The sequence below is a fragment of the Heliangelus exortis genome, chromosome 1 (genome assembly GCF_036169615.1).
Source record: "Heliangelus exortis chromosome 1, bHelExo1.hap1, whole genome shotgun sequence".
NCBI classification, from domain to species: Eukaryota; Metazoa; Chordata; class Aves; order Apodiformes; family Trochilidae; genus Heliangelus; species Heliangelus exortis.
Window position 1 is genome coordinate 28,796,730 of NC_092422.1, and position 18,746 is coordinate 28,815,475.

Genomic DNA, 18,746 nt, shown 5'->3' on the forward strand with positions numbered 1-18,746 from the left:
TAAAGCTAAGGAAGGGTTGAAGCCTGTGGTGACAGGGTCTGGCTGACCTGCAGTGGAGTGTGGATGCTTTGCAGAGGCAGCAAGATGAGGAGGTCAGTGTTGCAAAAGATGCATGGAAAGAAAGGTCCTTCAGGCCCAGGGAAGATAAGGGCAAAGCTTTTGAAGTGTTTTAATGGAGACATCAAAGGGGAAAAGTTTATTTTCAATCTGTTCCTCCATGGCTCATGGGGGCATGGTCTATTCATAATTATAGTCCTCCCTCTGTGAGTGATCAGTGCATGTTAATTTATGGTACTTTGTAGACAATCATCTTAGCTGTTCCCTAATGTCTTTGCCTGTAGCCTGAGGAACATCCTCTCTAAATGTTCTACCTTGCATGCAAGTAAATGTCAAAGTTTCATACAGATTTTGCCCCTAAGACTGAAGCTGCAGGTCAGGTGTATCATTTTTTTAATTGAGAGATAGTAATGGACATTTAACTCAGTATCACAATATTTCCTATCATAACACCAGATAGCCTGTTGCTAGTCTTATGCATACCTTATTCCAAAATGCAAGCTATTGAAGAGTTACAATTCAACACAGTACTGGGAAACTGATACTATAATAGTTCCTGTAGCATCCTGCCCCATGTAAGGAATGACATTAGAGAGATCATTGTCATATAATCATATATTGTCAGCAATGCCACAAATGAACACCAGACACAGCTGAGTTAACAAGTTAGGGGTAGAAGTTAACTATTGCACTGGACCAGTTAAATGGATTTCTGTGCTCCCCAATAAAATTGTTATTTGTGTGATGCTTCACAGATGCACAGCAAAGAATTTAAACAGTGTGTTCTCATGACAGGACTTCAGCTGGGGTTGTGTATAAAGACTTTGGAAGTTTAGTAATGTTTAGAGAGACAACATTATTAGGAATACACAGTGATATTCCAGTAGGCCTTGAAATAAGGCAGAAAAAGGGAAAAAGATTTGTGGTTCACGTGGCAAATATCTCATAATCTTTTGTTTACACTTGCCTTATAAATCCATCATATGCTGAAACCCATCCTCACTGTACTTATATTTCTAAGTGTGTTTGAGCACTGCCCTAGAATAGCTGGTGCATACTGGTGTGTGCTGCTGGGAATCAGGGCTGTCACTGAACTGACCTCAGTCTAAGTGACACAAATATAAAATAACACACTCAAGCATGGAAAATCTGAGTCCTTCAGCTACCTTCTTTGTAAGCTACGGTAACCCAAGAGAGGATGTTAAGGGTGCTTAACAAACATTTTTTATAAGGAAACACTTCTCCCATCCTCAGTTTTCCTGTGCAAGTATAATGTTAGATTTAAGGCATGCAGTATAATATCCAATAATGGGGTGAAATTATCTGTTTGGTGCCCTCTTCCCTATCTTGGAAAAGGTACTGCACTATTCAAGGAGGCATTGTAGAGAGCAACAGAAATTGTTAAGGATTTGAAAAAGGTCTGTAAGAAAAAAAAGTTGGGGCAAACCGTCAGGCTGGTGTTTAATAACCTGGAAACAAAGAAAAGAAGCCATGGCACAGTCTATCAAATAATGAAATGCCATGGAGAAGGTATTTTTCTAACAGCTGGAAGTAATCAGAAATGCCTAGAACATGTTTCAGTGTAATTCTGAATACAACAAAGTTAGGTATAATTCAAGGATGGGTCTTAACTATGGGATTCTGTTTGTGAGGTGGTTTTCCTGAAGCTTTCTATATCATCATGTACCTGATAGTCCTCCTGGTCTGATGAATCATGAATGACAGCTTTTTCATTAACTCAGGTTATTTTTCCAGCTGCCTGTTTACAGAAGTAAAAGTCAGAACAAAAGTTAAAAAAGCTTCAGAATGAGTCTTCAAGCTGTGGGAAGAGGTAGGAATTTTGCTGCTAAGGCAGGACATTTCTTAAAATCCCCATAGGGTTGATGAGTCACTTTCATTACTGATTTTGTGTTTTCAGTTCTTTTAAGACTTGTACCATAAGGGTTACAAAACAACTTTTGTTTGCATCCACTGAGCACTTTTATGCTTGACCTTCAGTATAGCTGGAAAACACAAACCTGAAGTTGGTGTCAGTCGTGAGGCAGCCTGAGGAGAAGTGTATCCTGTTTGAGGCTTCCCTTACATAAAGCCCAGATTGTCAGGGGTTGGAAGTGACCCAAGATTGAGTCCAGTCCCCTGCCAGAGCAGGACCAAAACTAGGGCAGTTCACTCAGAAATGCATCTAGATGGGTCTTAAAAGTCTTCAGAGAAGGAGACTCCACAATCTCTCTGGGGAGCCTGTTCCAGAGCTCTGTAATCCTTACAGTAAATTCTTCCTCATGTTGAGGTGGAACTTCCTATGCTCTATCTTGAGTCCACTGCCCCTCATCCTGTCACAGGGCACAAGTGAGAACAGGTTGTCCCTCCATTCTTGAGGCTCAGCCCCCATATATTTTTACACATTAATTAGATCCCCTCTCAGTCTTCTCCTCTCCAGGCTAGAAAGCCCCAGGTCTCTCAGCCTTTCTTCATAGGGCAGGTGTTCCAGTCCCTAAATCATCCTCATAGCCCTATAAAGGCTCGGACAAACTGGACTGCCATCAAGATGGTGATGGTCTGACTCACACAAGGTCCAAGAAGAGGCAGAGAGGGCTGGACTTGTGCAGTCTGGAGAGGAGAAGGCTGAGGAGGTTCTTGTTGTCTACACATATCTGCTTGGAGCTTATAGAGAAGATGGACCCAGCCTTTTGTCAGAGGCTTGCATTGAGAATAAAAAGGTGACAGATTGCATCAAGGCAATTTCCAGCTGCATGCAAGGAAAAAAGTTTTCATGGTGAGGACAGTCAGACTTTGACTGAGGTCACGCAGAGATGCTGAGAAGTCTCCTGCAGGCACCACCTTGGGCATCCTGAGGATCCCAGCCAAACTTTGCAGCCAGCCCTGTACTGAGCACAGGGTAGGACTGCAGACCTCATTGTTCTGCAAGTCAAAAATGTGGTTGCTTTGATTGCCAAAGAGAGAAGGTGTTTCGTGTGTGCACACACACGAGTGTGCTTATTCAGAGAGAAGGGGACCGAAGAGGGGTAAAACAGAGGAAGTGGTAGACACCAGTAGGAGTAATGAGGTGAAGAGGGAGACCAGAGGAGGGTAAATTTCCTTATAAAGAAAATTCTGTTTCGCTATGACGTTTTGTCACTACTCACTTCCCTCTCGGGGCTCAGTCTTGGGCTCACACTCTTGGGCTTGACAAGTTGCTCTGCAGAAAAGGGACATTTTCCTAGTCACACAGTGACCTGTTTCGACACCCTGCTTCACAGTTCCCCCACCCACAAAAAGATTGGATTTTTTTTTTTTTTTTTTAAAGAAGTTCTCTTCTTTCTGTTGGATTTGCAGCTGTCGAGCAGTTGCTCTGCCAGTTTGGACCCACCACTTGAGCCCAGGAGGTAAGATCACAGCACCTGCTGGTTTTTTTTGCAAGCTGCCTTCACTGTGCCTATCAGCAGTTTAACTGCACAGGAAACTGTGGTCACCATGAAAAAACAGGGCAGGTTCTGTAGTAGCATGAAGCATTTTCCAGTTGTCTTATGCCCAGAATTTCTATTGACACTGGGGAAAATGGTGGATTTAATTGGGCAAAGTGGTCTTGGACTGAGTAGAGTGGTAGTCTTTGAATTTTTATTTGCTGGCATTTCATTAGTTCGGCCATGTATGAGAAAGTAAGAAGCCATTATTTAGATTGCAGAGTGGATCCCTGTAAGAGAGTAATTCTAAAAGCTAATTGCTAAAGAGTAATTCATAAAGCTAATGTATTTTGGCCCGAATTGTTTGCAATATACTCTGCTGCATGTTAGGGCATTCATACTAGGCTTTTAGATATGTGGTTTTAGTCTCCAGAGAATAAATCAAACTGACTCATGGTGGAGCCTGATTGTAGTTGTGACTTCTGCTTTAAAAATGGTGATTGGGAGTGGTCCTAATGTTTTATTTGCCTTTCATGATCCTGACTGTTGAAGCCGGACAGGCTTGTCCCATGTCTTCTTTGGGATTTCAGCTCAGTCTGTAGATGAACTTGCAAATGTTTACGGAGATTGTAGCAGGTAGGGTTGTGAACAGGAGCCCTTGGGCTTAACTTTTTGGTCTGGAGAAGTTTTTGTCAAGCAGCAGTTTCCTCAGTACGTGCGTTTGGTTTGAACACTGTCTCAACAACTGACCCTGAAGCCTGTGAGTAACTTGACTTTTCAAGCAAATGGGACCTCAGGTCTTTGTTAGCATAGCCAAAGTCAGAGGAACATTGGCAAGCTGACCCTTGCTGCTGCAGATATCAGGTGGATAAGAGGATCTCTAGCAAATGGCAGGCAAGGTTGTGCCACCAGAGGTGCAAATGGGTGCCCAGCAGATGATTATCTTGAGAAAAGCAGATCACACCCTGAAACGTCTCATGTAGAGGAACTCCAGCATGTATCACCTTCCTTCCCTTTTGCTTGTTGCTCAAGAGTGGTTTTTCCTCATGAGAAGGGGCCACAGGGTCTAAGGGGGTCAGGGATGGGGCTACCCAAGCTCTTTTGAGCGGACAGGAGATGTGGAAACCCCCTCCATGGTGGGAAACCCCATCAAGGAGGGATGCTAGAGCCTGAAGGGACTGGAAAGTACATTTCTGCTGGCTGGCAGCCAGAGACAGAATTTCTGCTTCAGTCCTGACCATGAGGTCCAGATTTACTTATCAAAGAATCTGAAGACAGTGATCACATAATAGGTTAAAAAAAAAAAAATTGTAATTACATTACAGCAATGTTTTGGAATCGCTTCCTCAGTTGAAACCAAGTAAGGATTTAGACTGAATACTGTCAAGGTTTTAAAATGTTTGAGATCCTGATTGAAACTCATTGTATTTAAACACTTGTGGTGCTGCTGCTCTCTCCCTGCTCACAGAGCCTCCCATGCACTCTGTCCTACACATAGCTGCATTATGCTATTTTTTTTAACTTATTTCCTACCGATTTCAGTCCTGAGCAGCTTAAAATGCAGCTGTGTAGCACAGAGCAGAGCTATCTTGATAAAAATCCTACCATAAAAGTCATCACCGTATGTTTTTTATAAAGTATGAAAGAAGTTGACTAAAGGGGAAGGAAGGAGACGGGAGGAGGTCAGGAGAGCACAGCACATTCAGAAATGTAGCTGATTTTCATACTCTTAGCTCTTTCCTGCAGCACGGCAGACTCCGGTGAAATGCTGACCCAAACTGTAAAATATTTATCAAAACGAAAAATATTTATGAAAAGAAAAAATAAAAAAAAAAAAAAAAAAAGAAACAGCATTGAGGACACTGCAACTAGTTGTGCGGCAAGATGAAGTCAGGGGCTCTGCACTGGTAGCTCTGTTCATCTTTGCAGTTGTCAAAGGGGAAAGCTGCAGGGTGGGAAATAAATCAGCACCCTGGAGTGGCACAAGTAGGGTGTCCTGGAGATGGAGGCAGTGGCCACGAGGAGGAGAGAGGGGTGTTGCCATGAGGGGTGTCTGGCAGTGCAGGCTCAGGGACCACACACCATAAAACCAAATTATTCTTCAGAGGCAAAGGGAAGGAGAGGACCTATTTATCTCCTCCTTTTCCAGCTCCTGCTTTGGTGCCCCATTGCATCCTCAGAGACTCTATGGCTCCCAGCCTGGCACCACTGCCATGAGGGGTCCCAAATAGCAGGACAGCCCCTACAGAGGGCTATGTTGAGATGTGCTCTCAGTTTTCTGGTCTGGTGGGTGGAAGGGCCTAATCCCTCAGGAGCTTGCCGATCCACTGTGAATTCTTGCTGAAATCAGTGAGGAGTTCTGCAAAACTGAGAACAGTTCCTGCATGGGAGCAAAAGCAACAGATTCATAAATCCAGGTGGAGTCAGCTAAATGAAAATATGCATCTGTATCTAAAAGTAATATATCCACCACCCCTTTTACAGCTGGAACATGTTTTTAATATTTTCCTTGCCCAGAGGAACTGCTTTCCTGTTAACAAGCTGGAAACACAGGCCACGTTCTCCTTTTCTTGTGTCAGATACCAAGGCTTTCACAGAACATTTGGGACTGAGTCAGTACTCCATGACCTGACCCTCTTGCCTTTGGGCTGCAGTCTGATGACTACATCACAGGAATAGGAAGAGAGGCTTTTATCTGTCTGCCCCAGAGCTTTGTGTCCCATCCACCACACAGGTCATGATGGGGCAGAGGTGGGGTAGCTTCTTGTACCTGCATCCCAAGCATCCCCTGCAGAAGCACTCCTCTTCCCTCACCTTAGTGAAGGTGGAACTGGGTGGGACAAGGCCCTCCTTGCCAAATAGGACATCTGCTGAATGGCTGAAGATATTTGTTAACCTGGCAAAAACCAGCTTTGCCCCCCTGTTCCCCTAAGATAAAAATAAAAAGAAGGTAGAAAAAAAAACCCAAACCACCAGAAAGCATTTGAGAATAAAAATGTTCCTTTTTCTGTGGAAAAATATTTTCACTGAAAAGCTAGCTTGTCTTGGTAATGGGATAGAAAACATGTTTCCCTCCAGAAATGTAGTGTAGTGGATAATTTTTTCTTTTTAAAAATTCTACAGATTTAAATGGAAAAATAGTATGCATATACATGCTGTCTCCCTAGCAGGATGTGTCTGACAGATAAAAGACATATAAGGAGAGTATTTACAAGTTCATAGCTCTGCTTCTTCAATGTCTTAATTTCCTTGAGGGATGAGTGCTCCCTGCCACTGAGTGGTATATTGGAAAGAGATTGCCATTTCTCTACAAACCCTGTGGATTTTCCTTTCCTAAGCCCTGTTGCCTCGTGTTTGATTTAGGACTCAGGTATCACATTAAAAAATAAGGTCCTTTATAAAAAGGAACATTAAGAAAATAACTGATGGGCATCAGTGCGTTGCTTTCTGTGTTTCTTCAAATTGTATAAAAATAAAATACATGAAGTGCAACAGCTCAACAATTCTAGTGCCTGCACACACGGTGAGATTTTGCTGTTACAGGTATCAGTACTTTAAATTACTTTGAGGCAAAGAGTGTAATTTATTGTAGGCTAACTTGTGAATATTTATCATGTTCCAGGGAGGACCTATTTGCCCTAACTTCAGAAAGACTCCTCTCTGTGTTTTGTATGCTGATTTGAACAGCAAGATTCCACTCTGATTGATGGTGCTGTAATATCAAAGTCCCACATTGCTAACAGAGCCAAGGGTATTTCTGGCTGCTTTAGGGTTTAAAATTTAGTTTTAAATTTAAAAATCTAAAAATTTAGATTTAAAATTTAGCATCTTTGAGGAAATTAGAGAAAACCTCTTACCCATATTTATAGCAGTTGGAGAAATTGTCATACCACTAAGTGAAGAACTTGAAAAATGAACATTTTTTTACAGACCTTCTCACCTGTTCAAAGATGCTGCAATTCTAAATGGCTCTTCAATGGTTTTCAAAGGTGCTGTGCAAGAAATGCATCTGACTGACATGTGATTCAAAACCTGATGGGTTTTGCTGATTCTGTCTGAGTAGCTGGGCTTGCTGTAAATAACTCACCAGAAAGGAAGAGACCAAATAAGAAGGAAGGGCATGGGTGGGATTGTGTTTGTCTAAGATGGCTGAGTACTCTGGAGCCATTGCTGTGATTCTCACTGCTCCATAGTGGCAGTAAAGCTGGTGAAATTTAATATTAATGCTGCCACCCTCCTTTGCTGGGTTGCACTCTGGATCACCCTGCTAGCACAGGTGTATGAGCACATTATTTTGATCAGAACTCTAAGAATAAAAGTACAGTTAATATAAATACATGGAAGAGGAGCACGATAATAGCAAGGATGCTGAGAATAGGACCTTTAACTGGGTGGTAAACTCTTCTGGGTTGGGCAAAAGAACGTTTTGGCTGACTGACAACAAGATGGCTTCTGCTGTTGTATTTTAGTTGACGTTTTTTTGCCAATGAGCACAAAATGAAACTTCAGAATTGGGGAACTTGTAGGCCACGCTGTTGTGGTTAGAGCATTGATTCTTCTTTCAACATGAGATCCACTGAATAATTTCTCTTTTTCTCACCCCTTAGTGAGGATGCAAATGACAGAAACTTGTCTCCAGAAGGAAAGTATTTATCAGAGCTTAATTCATAAATCTTCTTTTTTCTTATCTCCTCCTCAGCCCTTCCATACTGGAGGCAATCAGCTGACTGAGACACATAATTTGGAAAAAGAAAGCATATGGGTATATGGACTTGTGTGGGGGACCTTATGAGAGAAAGGCAGAGGGAAATATTTCTGAGGAATATTTTATGAGGGATATTCTGATAAGTGACTGGGACTGAGGGGGGGCATGAAGGTACAAGAAATGTGAGACAAAGATTGAGTGTGCTCAAGACACTCCCTTTTCCCTTATATTTTTCTGGTTGGTGTGATGCTTTAGATTTGTCATCAGGGTTTCTGCCCAATTTTGGGGCCACTTTTTTTATTCCTACCTGCTGGTGACATTGTCCTGAGTGGGCTGGATTGCTGGTGGTGCCTCTTTGATATCAACTAGGAAGGAAAGGCTGATGCAGAAGAGAGAAGGAGAAGTATTCCCCAACCCTTACAGAAAGCCAGACATTTGGAAATTGAATTTGTGGTTGACAAAAGAAAGAGAAAAGGCACTGGAGCTGTGAGCTCTGATAAGTAAAAGGCAAAGTTTTTCGTGCAGAGGGGAACACAGTCATACACTGTCCCATGCAGCTATATTTTGCAGCATTGAATTCCTCTTGTTCCACCACTTTCAGAAAAGATAAACAAGTCTGAAGAGAAGATAGCAGAAGAAAGAGGGAAATGTATATATGACAGGGAACAAATGTGCAGTCCTTTACCTGATCCCACTCCAAAAGCTAGAGGGTTTGTTGTAAAAAAATAAATCTCTGACAGCAGAAAGTGAGTAAATATTACCTATTTAATCAACTTTCTTGGCCCTGAGTTCCCAGTTAAGACATTCCTGGTGACTTAAATATGATTGTGACTTAAGTATGTATTTGTGGAATGTAATGTTGCCCAACAAAATTTGCTTTTTGTTTGGAGAAACATCCGACTTGATGTCTACCTGTAAAAAGCAGTTTCACATCTTCTACGTTTTCATTGCCTTGCTTGCAATAAAGCTTAAACACCAGAGGAGAGGAGGAAAATATGAAGCAAGGTAACAATTTAATACAAACCTTTAGGTTTTAATGGCTTTCCCATTTATTATTTATATTGCATGGTGGGTGCACACTTTGCCAAGTAATACATAACCAGACAGCTTTTCTGACTATTGCTTCAAAATCAAAAGAGATGAAAGAACATCGATATCACTGTGTTTCAATTTAGCAGTGATGTTCAGGTTTGAACCTATTTTTGTTCTTCCTTTATATTCCAGACTGAAAATAGTTTGTTATTAGATCTCTTAAAACATTAGTACAGCCATAGATTCTTCTGAGGATAAGGTCAAATAAAAAAAAAAGGCTTTATGGCATGGCTGTAATGTATTGCTTTGGAAATGATGGCAGGAAAGGGAGTGCTTTGTAGAGGCTCTTTTGGTATCAGTTTGTTATGATTCTCAGCAGCTTAGGTGATATTTTCCCCTTTTGACATTAACCTTTAACTCAACAGTCTTCTGGGGAGGAAGGTGTGTTTTTGCACAACCTTATTTTTGCTTTTGCAATCATGCATTTATGCTGCTTGGCAAACAAGAATGAAGTGTCACTTCCAGGCAGTGTGCAATCCGGATATCCTGATGCCATCTGAAGCTCAGCCTGTCTCAAGGAGTGTTTATTCCCCTTCTGAATTTTTATTGCCTTCAATTCCTTTCTTGTTGGCAGTCCCCCTGTCTTTCTTGCTCTGACCTGTAGATATGTCATCTCCTCAGCATCCTGCCTCCACATCTGAGCATGTGCTGGCTTTCATCTTGTTCTCTCTAAGGAGCTTCAATTCTTTCCCTCACTTTCGACCACACCAAGTTCAAGATCCTTCCTCCCAGCAACTGCTGACCTTCAAAATCTCATTTGTGCTGCTAGCTAAGCTGTTTGTATTTGTTCCCTCTCAAACCCTCCTGCCATGCCTCCCCCTGCCCAGCTTTCCTCTTTTCTTCTTGCCATACATCTCGATGCTCAAAGCCATCACCTGGTTTTCATCCATTCATTTTCCCTTTGTTACTCCCTCAGCTTCTCAACAGTTATTCTCTTCAGAGCAGCTGTTTCAACTTGTTCATATTGCCTGTCAGCCTCAGATACTCTCCTGTTACACCATCCTCTGCATTTTTCCCTGCATCTCTGTTGTCATACTGCTTTTGGGAATGATTTGGAGCAGAGCAGGGCACCATATGCTTCCAGTGCCTTGTGGATTATCAGTAATTGGAGTATTCACCCAAGGTTGTTACCTCTGGATGGAATGCCCAAGGTATTTTCAGGCTGCATTGAGGATGCATTTGACCCCTAGAAGCAAATGACTCTGCTCTTGGCTGATAAAATCAGAAGGAAAATATTTGGCCTGACCTCCCTGACTGTTATCCTGAAGCGTTTTACATTTCTGTGTGCTAAGTATCATCATTTATTTTTAAAGATCTAAGCAAAATAAGCAGTTTCTGTACTGAAAAGTAGCTTTTTGAAAGTGAATTTGCTTATTTTTGCTGTGTGTTGCCAAAGTTTTGGACTTCTACTCTCTGGTTTTCCCTAGATTTTGTTTTTACCACATGAACAATTTTAAAAAATGACAGCAATTTGTAATGGTGAATAACTCTGAAATATTTAATCAGAAAATTTTGCTTTTGGTTAACTGAGTGTAAGTTTGAGTGCTTTCACGTACTTTGCAGAGGTGTTCTGGCTGCAGTTGAACCTGGAAGACATGCAATAGAGACTTGAACCTCTTTCCCTCCCTTTATTGTAGTCCCTTGCCAAAACCAGGACTAGAGATAAGCCTTAGGGGGTGTAGAGTTGGTGGCTGGAAAGGGATTTTCTTGCTTGTATGAGTTTTACATGGCAGATGTACTGTGATGAGCAAGAGAGTCAAACCCTCAGAGAGATGATGTAACCCATGGACCTGGCCTGCCAGAGATCTGTGCAGATGGCAGCACAGGGCTGGCTGACTGAGGATGTCTGCTAAATCTCACTTCTGTGTTAACAGGGAGGGTTTTTAGTCAGCAACAGTAGGTGATGCTAAATGCTGGAGCTGGCAGCTGAAATCAAAAGATATTAAGGGGATGAAATTGCTAAAGAAGCTCTGTTGTGTGTTGGAGCATGCAGTGACAACACCTCCATCACCTGAGTACAACCACTCTTTGGATGATCCAGGACCAGCTCTTGCTCTTGGTGCAAAGATTCACCTGTTTTCTTGGTTAAGTGTAGCCACCTTTACACCAGAGTGGATAATATTGACTTTAAAAAACAATGTCAGAAGGGTTCATTACAGCAAAGTCCTTCATCCTACCGTGTAATATTAGTATAGATGTCCACATATATTAACATATATACTATTAATAGGATTCTCTGTATTTAGCTAATCAGTTAGTTACTGATCACAGAATCAGAGTGGTTTGGGTTGGAAGGGACCTTAAAGATCATCTGGTTCCAACCCCCATGGGCACAGAAACACCTCCTACAAGACCATGTTACTCAAAGCCCCATCCAGCTTGCCCTTGAACACTTCAAGGGATGAGGCAACCACAGCTTCTCCAAGCAACCTGTGCCAGTGTCTCACCACCCTCACAATAAAGAATTCTTCCTAATATCTAATCTAAATCTACTTCTTTCATCTTAAAACCATTCCTCCATGTCCTATCACCACATGCCCTTATAAAAAGTCCCTCCTCAGTTTTCCTGTAGGTCCCTTTGGGCACTGAAAGGCTGATAAAAGGTCTCCCTGGAGCCTTCTCCAGGCTGAACAACCCCAACTCTGTAAGCCTGACCTATAGGAGAGGTGCTTCAGGCCTCTCATGATTTTTGTGGCCCTTCTCTGGATTCACTCTGACAGCTCCACGTTCCTCGCCTCCTCTTGTGCCGGTTGCCCCAGAACTGGTCACAGGACTCAAGGTGGGGTCTCACAAGAGAAAAGAGGCCACAACTTCTTTTGCAATCAAGAAGAGTCCACTTGATGTTGGTGGTAATTTTTTCTCAAGGTTATGAAGTTCAAAAGCAACGTAATAGTCAGCAACCTATGATGTTTCTTATCAGTTAAGCTCTAGAAGAGTCTTCACGCTATTAGAAGTTGTGTTTCAAAATATATTGCTTAATCAAGTGACTGGATTGGATGGGATGATCCTGTAGTAGAATACAGATTTCCTTGCCAATAGTGTGTAGTAGAATACAGATTTCCTTGCCTTTCCTTTTCCTGCGTCCAGATGGATTTTAGGTAATCCACATGTTGCAAAACACACAGCATGCAACAGAAAAAGATTGATCATGGGAAATCAGAGGCAGGAAAGATACCAGGGTGAAGGAGGGAGACTACAGAGCCAGTAGTACCCTGGCATACATAAACAACATTTTATCACAGGGATTTTCACAGGTTAGATCCACTTTTATTATTATGTTAGCATTTCAGTAGCAGTCACCAGCTCCATTGTGCTGTAAAAAGAACATTGTTCTTGGGTTCTTGTGCCCCAAGAGCATTATGAGTTATACTGCATTTCTCTGCTTAAGAAGGTTGGAGTGAAGGAAGAGATTTTACTCAGAAAGGTGTCCTCACCTTAGAATCACAGTGATGAAGCAGGCAGGGAGACAGCAGACAAAAAGCCAACCACATGAGGCTGTCTTTGGGCTATTTCAAAGCCATGTCCATAATATTTCTCACAGATACAAGGAATCAATGCATGAGTACAGGAGAGCATTAAATCTAAAGCCTGGATAGGCTGCACACCACTCTGTGCCTTTGTAGAGGCCTATAGCAAATCTGCAATTTTCAAAAGGATCCCTGTATATCTTTCTACAAAGTTTGGAACCCAAACTTCCAGGATGCAATGTTGGGTTTAGTCTGGGAATGAGATATTTCTGATTTTTTCCCCCCCTTATTTGAACACTGTAGCTACAGCAACCACTTTCCAGGATCAACTCAGGTTTCCATTCTTTTCTATTTAAATTGTTGCTTGGTTAATTAATACTTAAAGAGACATAGGACACTGGAGTCATTCTCACAAATATAGAATAATAGTCTGTCTCCTGAACACTTTCCTCATAAATAGATGCAAAGGACAATAGATGCATAAAAAAAGCAGAGGGGTATAATGTGCATCTTCTGGTAGCATAGTAAATGATGTGACAACTGGAAGAAACTTTCCCTTTCTGATTATTAAGAAAGGTGCCTAGAAAGGGGAAGTCTAGTCCTTCCTTGTGCTTTATGTCTTTGATGAGAGAAAAGGCAGAAAAACTTATTCCAGCCACCCATTCCTGGGGTGCCACCCAATCTTGTGCACTAACCTAGGTACCTTGGGGCAAAAGTCCCTAAACTCTCCCTGTAGCCAGGAAAAAAAGTGGCCAAACTGGTGCTCTGAACACCCTTTAAAGGAGCTTCTCTCCATCCATCCATCCATCCATCCCATAATGTTGACCAGCCTCCTCATTAGGTACACAATTTGCAGGTAGTGCAAATATCTCCTGGAACATCAGCTCCAATCCAGAGCCCCTGGAGCTGGCAGGGATGCTACTTCTCTCCCAGTGCTGATGGAGCATGTAGTGAGTTGTGTTTCCAAAGGAGGAATAGCAAAAAACAGTGAAATATTGTCTGCTTTCTCTACAAGAAACAAAATTGATCAGAGGTAGGTTTTAATTCCAATTAAATTAGTACAAATAACTCAGTTAGAACTTTTAGCAGGGTCTGGCTAACATAGGACATAGAAGACATAGATTTGTATCTCATGTATGCAGGATTTTACCCCATCATCTGATTCTGGGATGCAGAGAGGAACTGGGTTTTTTGCTAAGGGGAACTACTCTGAGACATTGAAAACTCAAGTGAAAAAGCCTTTTTTTCGTCATGATTACAAACCCAAAGAGGAACCAAACAAATTAACCTCTTTCTTGCAGACCTGCAAGAAATAAGAAATGGCGTCAACAGGGCACTTCTCGGAGGAGGAGATGGCAGAGCTACAAGAGGCTTTCAGCCAAGTTGGTGAGTACAGCAAAGAGGAAAGACACTGCAGAAGTGTGAAGTCCTGGGGAGCTCTTTTCTCATGCACTGCCCAGTCTTGAGGAAGGGAGCACTGCAGACCTAGATGAAACCACATCGACACCTTGCAGAGCCTCTCACAGGAAAAGATGGAAGGGCAGTGAGCAGTGGGGTTTATGGAAAAACCTCAAAGGGCCTACAGAAAGCCATGTTGGAAATACCCTCAAATGTTTTCCCAAGAATATTGTTTATTCCTGGCAAACTTCTTGGAAGGCAAGAAGTTTTTATTGTAATGTCTGGAGACAAGAGGTGTGGAAGCAGCTAAAATTTGTAATCCCTTTACCATGACCTTTCAAGTCCTATGTATTTTCAAATGTGTGTTTCCTTTCCAAACCTTTAAAGGTCTCATCTGATTTGTCTCCTTTAAACTCCTGCAGATCCATCACTGCCAACCTGAATTCTCAGAAAAAACCTTTAGTTTCTCACATCTCACTTAACTTCTATTAGCAGATCTGTCAGCCTTGCTGGATTATGTGTTAATCAGTTGTCCTTATTGCTTCAAGTGATGCTAGTTTGGTTTCTGAGCACACAGCAGTCCAGGCTGACAAACTCAAAAATCATCTCACTGTGTTCCTGGTGCCCCCAGTGCACTGACAAGGTAAATGCTGGAAGGAAGCTTTCATTCTTCCCCTAGATATATCCCTCTCCAAGTCCAGAGTCGATCATTTTATGACTTTAGAAATGGGATAGGATGTTCTTTGCAATCTGTATTACCCCTGCTAGTGATGCTGAGAGCTCAGCATCTTTTTGCTGCATGCAACAAGTGGCTCACATTGCAACTTCCCAGGCAGGAAATTAGCACATGCTTCTTTGAAATCACCCTGGCCTCTGTGCTGGGGAAAAAAGAGCCACACACAGAAGAAGAAAAACACAACTATTTAAACCCCAAATATAACTATATAACCATACATAACTACATATAGATATATAACTAAGTACATAACCATAGTGTTTTAACAGAAACTCTCCATGCAACAGATTAGTTTTCCTTTTTATTTGTGGACATTTTCACAAACTGGTAGAAAAGAAAGGATTATTTAACCCATACTAGTGCTCTTCTCATAAAATCTGGCCCTGGATCTTGTAACAGGCTCAGCAGAACTATCCATGTTAACACGATTGCAGAGAAACACCCAAGTATTTATTTTAAGCAAGACCATATGCAATTCCAAGACTCTAAACTCATGACTTCTGATGACATAAGATGCAGAAAAAGGGCCAAAATTCCATGTGTAATCTATGAATATACGTATGTGCAAGGTGCAGCTCAGTATTGCATCAACTCCATTGTCTTTAGCTGTTCTGTAAAATCCCTCTAGTACATGTTTTCTACCTTTAGACAATTATATTCATCTCTATATACTATATATCCATGTAGGAATATTTTAACAGGATATTACTCTATGTCTAAAACTTATAAATTAATCACTGAGGTTTTTTTTTAGTTAAAGGTGATTGTAATTTTCTTTTCTTGGGTGCGAACGACACCTCAGTGGTTGAAAAAGTTGGATTTCAAGGTAACATATCTTTCTGTATAAGGTACCTTTCCACAGGTAAAATATAAACAAAAGCCTTTGTGTGCATAAAATATCATTAGGCTGATGTAGAGTCTAAATGTTTGCTTTAATCTTTGCAGATGTCAGCGGGAACGGCTTCATCCATGCCAACGATTTAACAGATGTGTTGAAGGCAGCCAATCTCCCTCTGCCCGGGTACAAAGCCAGAGAACTAATTCAGAATTTGACAACCACAGGGAATGGCAGGATCAGTTTCGATGAATTTATTTCAGTAAGTAAGATATTATTCATTTAGTAAGCAAGATGCCAGCCTGGATAATCAAGGTGGTCCCCAGGGCACAGAGGATGCACACAGTACAAGGTCTCATGGGCAACTGGTTAATCCAGGGAGTCCTCTTGCTGGGAGGGATGAGAGCAGGAGGTAACCAAACTAGAAATCCTGCAATCAAGTGGGACAAGTTATGTGAATGCACCTGCATATTGAACTAACTTAGTATCTTTCAGTTTGGTTAATGCAGCAGGATAAAAAATTTCAGTTATGAGTTGCAAAAATACTGTGTTTTAGCTAGATTGTTAAAAAAAAAAAAAATCAGCAGATTGAAACTGAAAACTTTATGGGGATTTTTACTATTAAAAAACTTCTTCTTTTTCTGGTCTGAATTGGGACAGATACAAATTCTAAAACAGTGGAATTTCCCTTGGGATAGAGAAACAGAATTTTACTTACCCTAGTTTCAAGCTGAAACAGTTAAAAGCTTTCCTCCTGCTTAGGAGGAAAGAGCTTAGCTCTGTGTTTTCATTACATGTAGGGATCTGTTACTTAGGTTATCTTTGTTCACTGCTTTGAAAACACAAAAGCTGATATGATCCTGTTCTGCCACAGCAGATACACAGATTTTACACAGAAACCCTCTGAATAACACACAAGCTGTGTGCTTCCCTATGTATGAAGCAGCTTGTCTCCTGGCCCAAAAGCTCATTGTTTTAGCTTGGTTTAGTTCTCCAAAACGTAAAAATTGCCTTTTGCTCTTGAAAGATTTTCCAAGACCTCAAGAGTGATGACGTCGCTAAATCATTCCGAAAACAAATCAACAAAAAGGAGGGGATCTGTGCAATTGGTGGCACATCTGAGCAGTCCAGTGCGGGCACCCAACACTCTTACTCAGGTAGGCACAGCTGCCCTGTCCTATCCTCATAGCAGCTAGGAAGGAGTATGACCTGGGAGGTCGTCAGCACCTTATCTGGGTGCAAACCCTGGTGCTCTGGCCTTGGTGAGCTTTGGGGGCACATCAGAGGCTGGTGCAAGGCAAAAAAAAAAAGTTGTGTAGGTGAGAAACCACCACTGCAGGGGCTTTCTCAAAAATAGTCTGAGCTGATTTACTGGGTTGGACAGAGCTGTGGCTATGGCAGGAAGCTCCAGCTGGCTTAGCTTCCTTTACCATAAAGACATTGCAGACCTGCTGAGGAACAGTGTCCTGGCACAGCTGCAGCAATACAAAGACTGTAGTGGTGTTGTCCCTGCCTACTGGGGAGGCCAGGCGTGGGTTCCCCACTCTTTCTAACTCATTTCAATGTGTATTTTACCAGTTCTCTGGTAGTTTCTCTGTAAACTCACCTGTAACCAAATGGCTCTTTTCTTAAGGGGGGCAGGACCCCATCAGGGCTCTTTTCTCAGCCTGTTTCTCCAAGTTGAAGGTTTGGGTTGCTTCTGCTGCCTGCAGGATGCAGCCCACTCCCAAGCAACTCCAGGGGGAGGAGGTCTCAGTGCTGGGTGTCTTCTGCAGGGCAGGGGTGGGGAACTCTCTCTGGGGAAGAGTGGAGAGTACTTCCAAGGTCTCCACCCACCCGAGAACAGAGGACACCTCCGAGCTACTGGGGGTGGTGTGAGCTGCTGCTCCGACAGGATAGCAACACTGCAGCCCTTTTGAACTACAGGGACCATTTGCCCATTACACTCTGAATGCTCCTTGCCAGAGTCCAATAAACACTGGCCAGGTTCTTCTGGATGTTGGAGGGTGCAATGTACGCCACAGGATTCGCTTGAATTGAAGTTCTGTGGGATTTTGGTTGAGCAGAGTGATACAACAACGATACAGCAATGCATTCAAACTGTTGTGCAAGTACAAAAGACACTTAGCAGTGCACAGCAGCTGCTACCTACAGCTTAATCATGTCAGCTTCATTACCAGTCTCCATAGCATGCCTGCCCTCATGACACAGGGCAAGCCCAGTCAGTGGGAAGGAGTATATTAGGGGTATTAACCAGCTGAAGCCCATTGCTGTGTTCAGCTCATTGACCTGTCTCTGCAGGGCCTTATTCCTTCATAGGGGTTTCCTCTGAGGGAAACCCATCACACTGATGGAAGAGTCTTCTCCCTTAGGATTTCTGCCTTTGTAAGTGAATGATGATAGAGGTGTTGCTCAGCAAACTGATGGATTTGATCTTGTGTCCACAGAGGAAGAGAAATATGCCTTTGTCAACTGGATTAATAAAGCCCTTGAGAATGACCCTGACTGTAAGCATGTGGTCCCAATGAATCCAGAAACAGATGACCTCTTCCAGGCAGTTGGAGATGGCATAGTGCTCTGGTAAATAACACCTCTCTCTCTCACAAAGGGGAACTGTGAGTCTGCAGAGGCTCACACCTCTGCCTAAAGGGAAGCTGCCTTTACATTAAGGTCATGAACCTTTGCAGATTCAGGGCCTTGATGCTGATAGGGTTATTGCTGCTTTTATCTTTAAAAATCTAAAGCTTCTGTCATGTTAAATTAGTTTTTCTTTGCCTCCAGCTTCTGGAATAAGATGAAGTCCGTGAAATTTGAATAGTTTCTTGGCTTTACTTTTGTCCAAGGACTTTTGGGGGTTCATATGAAGTAGCATGGGACAGTGACTCCTTCCACAGAAATTTTCTCAACCAACTTCACCTTGTGACATTTTAGAACCTACATCTCTAGTACAATCTGCAGGTGACCCAAAACAATTGCTCAAGTATGGCATGCCTGCCTTTGTGTTTATGTATAACACCAGAGGGTGGCCATCCATATTTGTTTGATAAGTGTCCAG

At 42.3% G+C, this 18,746-nt stretch overlaps 1 protein-coding gene across 4 annotated transcripts in view; it reads left to right on the top strand.

Annotated features, from left to right (window-relative positions):
* Positions 1 to 18,746, top strand: part of LCP1 (lymphocyte cytosolic protein 1) — a 51,782-nt gene that overhangs the window by 16,989 nt on the left and 16,047 nt on the right. For 2 of the 4 annotated variants that reach the window (XM_071739502.1, XM_071739521.1), the window contains exons 2-5: positions 14,024 to 14,108; positions 15,802 to 15,953; positions 16,719 to 16,848; positions 18,139 to 18,271. In XM_071739502.1, coding sequence (XP_071595603.1) covers positions 14,042 to 14,108; positions 15,802 to 15,953; positions 16,719 to 16,848; positions 18,139 to 18,271 — 482 coding nt within the window. In that variant the 5' untranslated portion in view covers positions 14,024 to 14,041. Of the gene's footprint in view, positions 1 to 3,184; positions 3,441 to 14,023; positions 14,109 to 15,801; positions 15,954 to 16,718; positions 16,849 to 18,138; positions 18,272 to 18,746 lie in introns of those variants that run through there. The other 2 variants (XM_071739512.1, XM_071739497.1) reach the window with 2 other exon arrangements.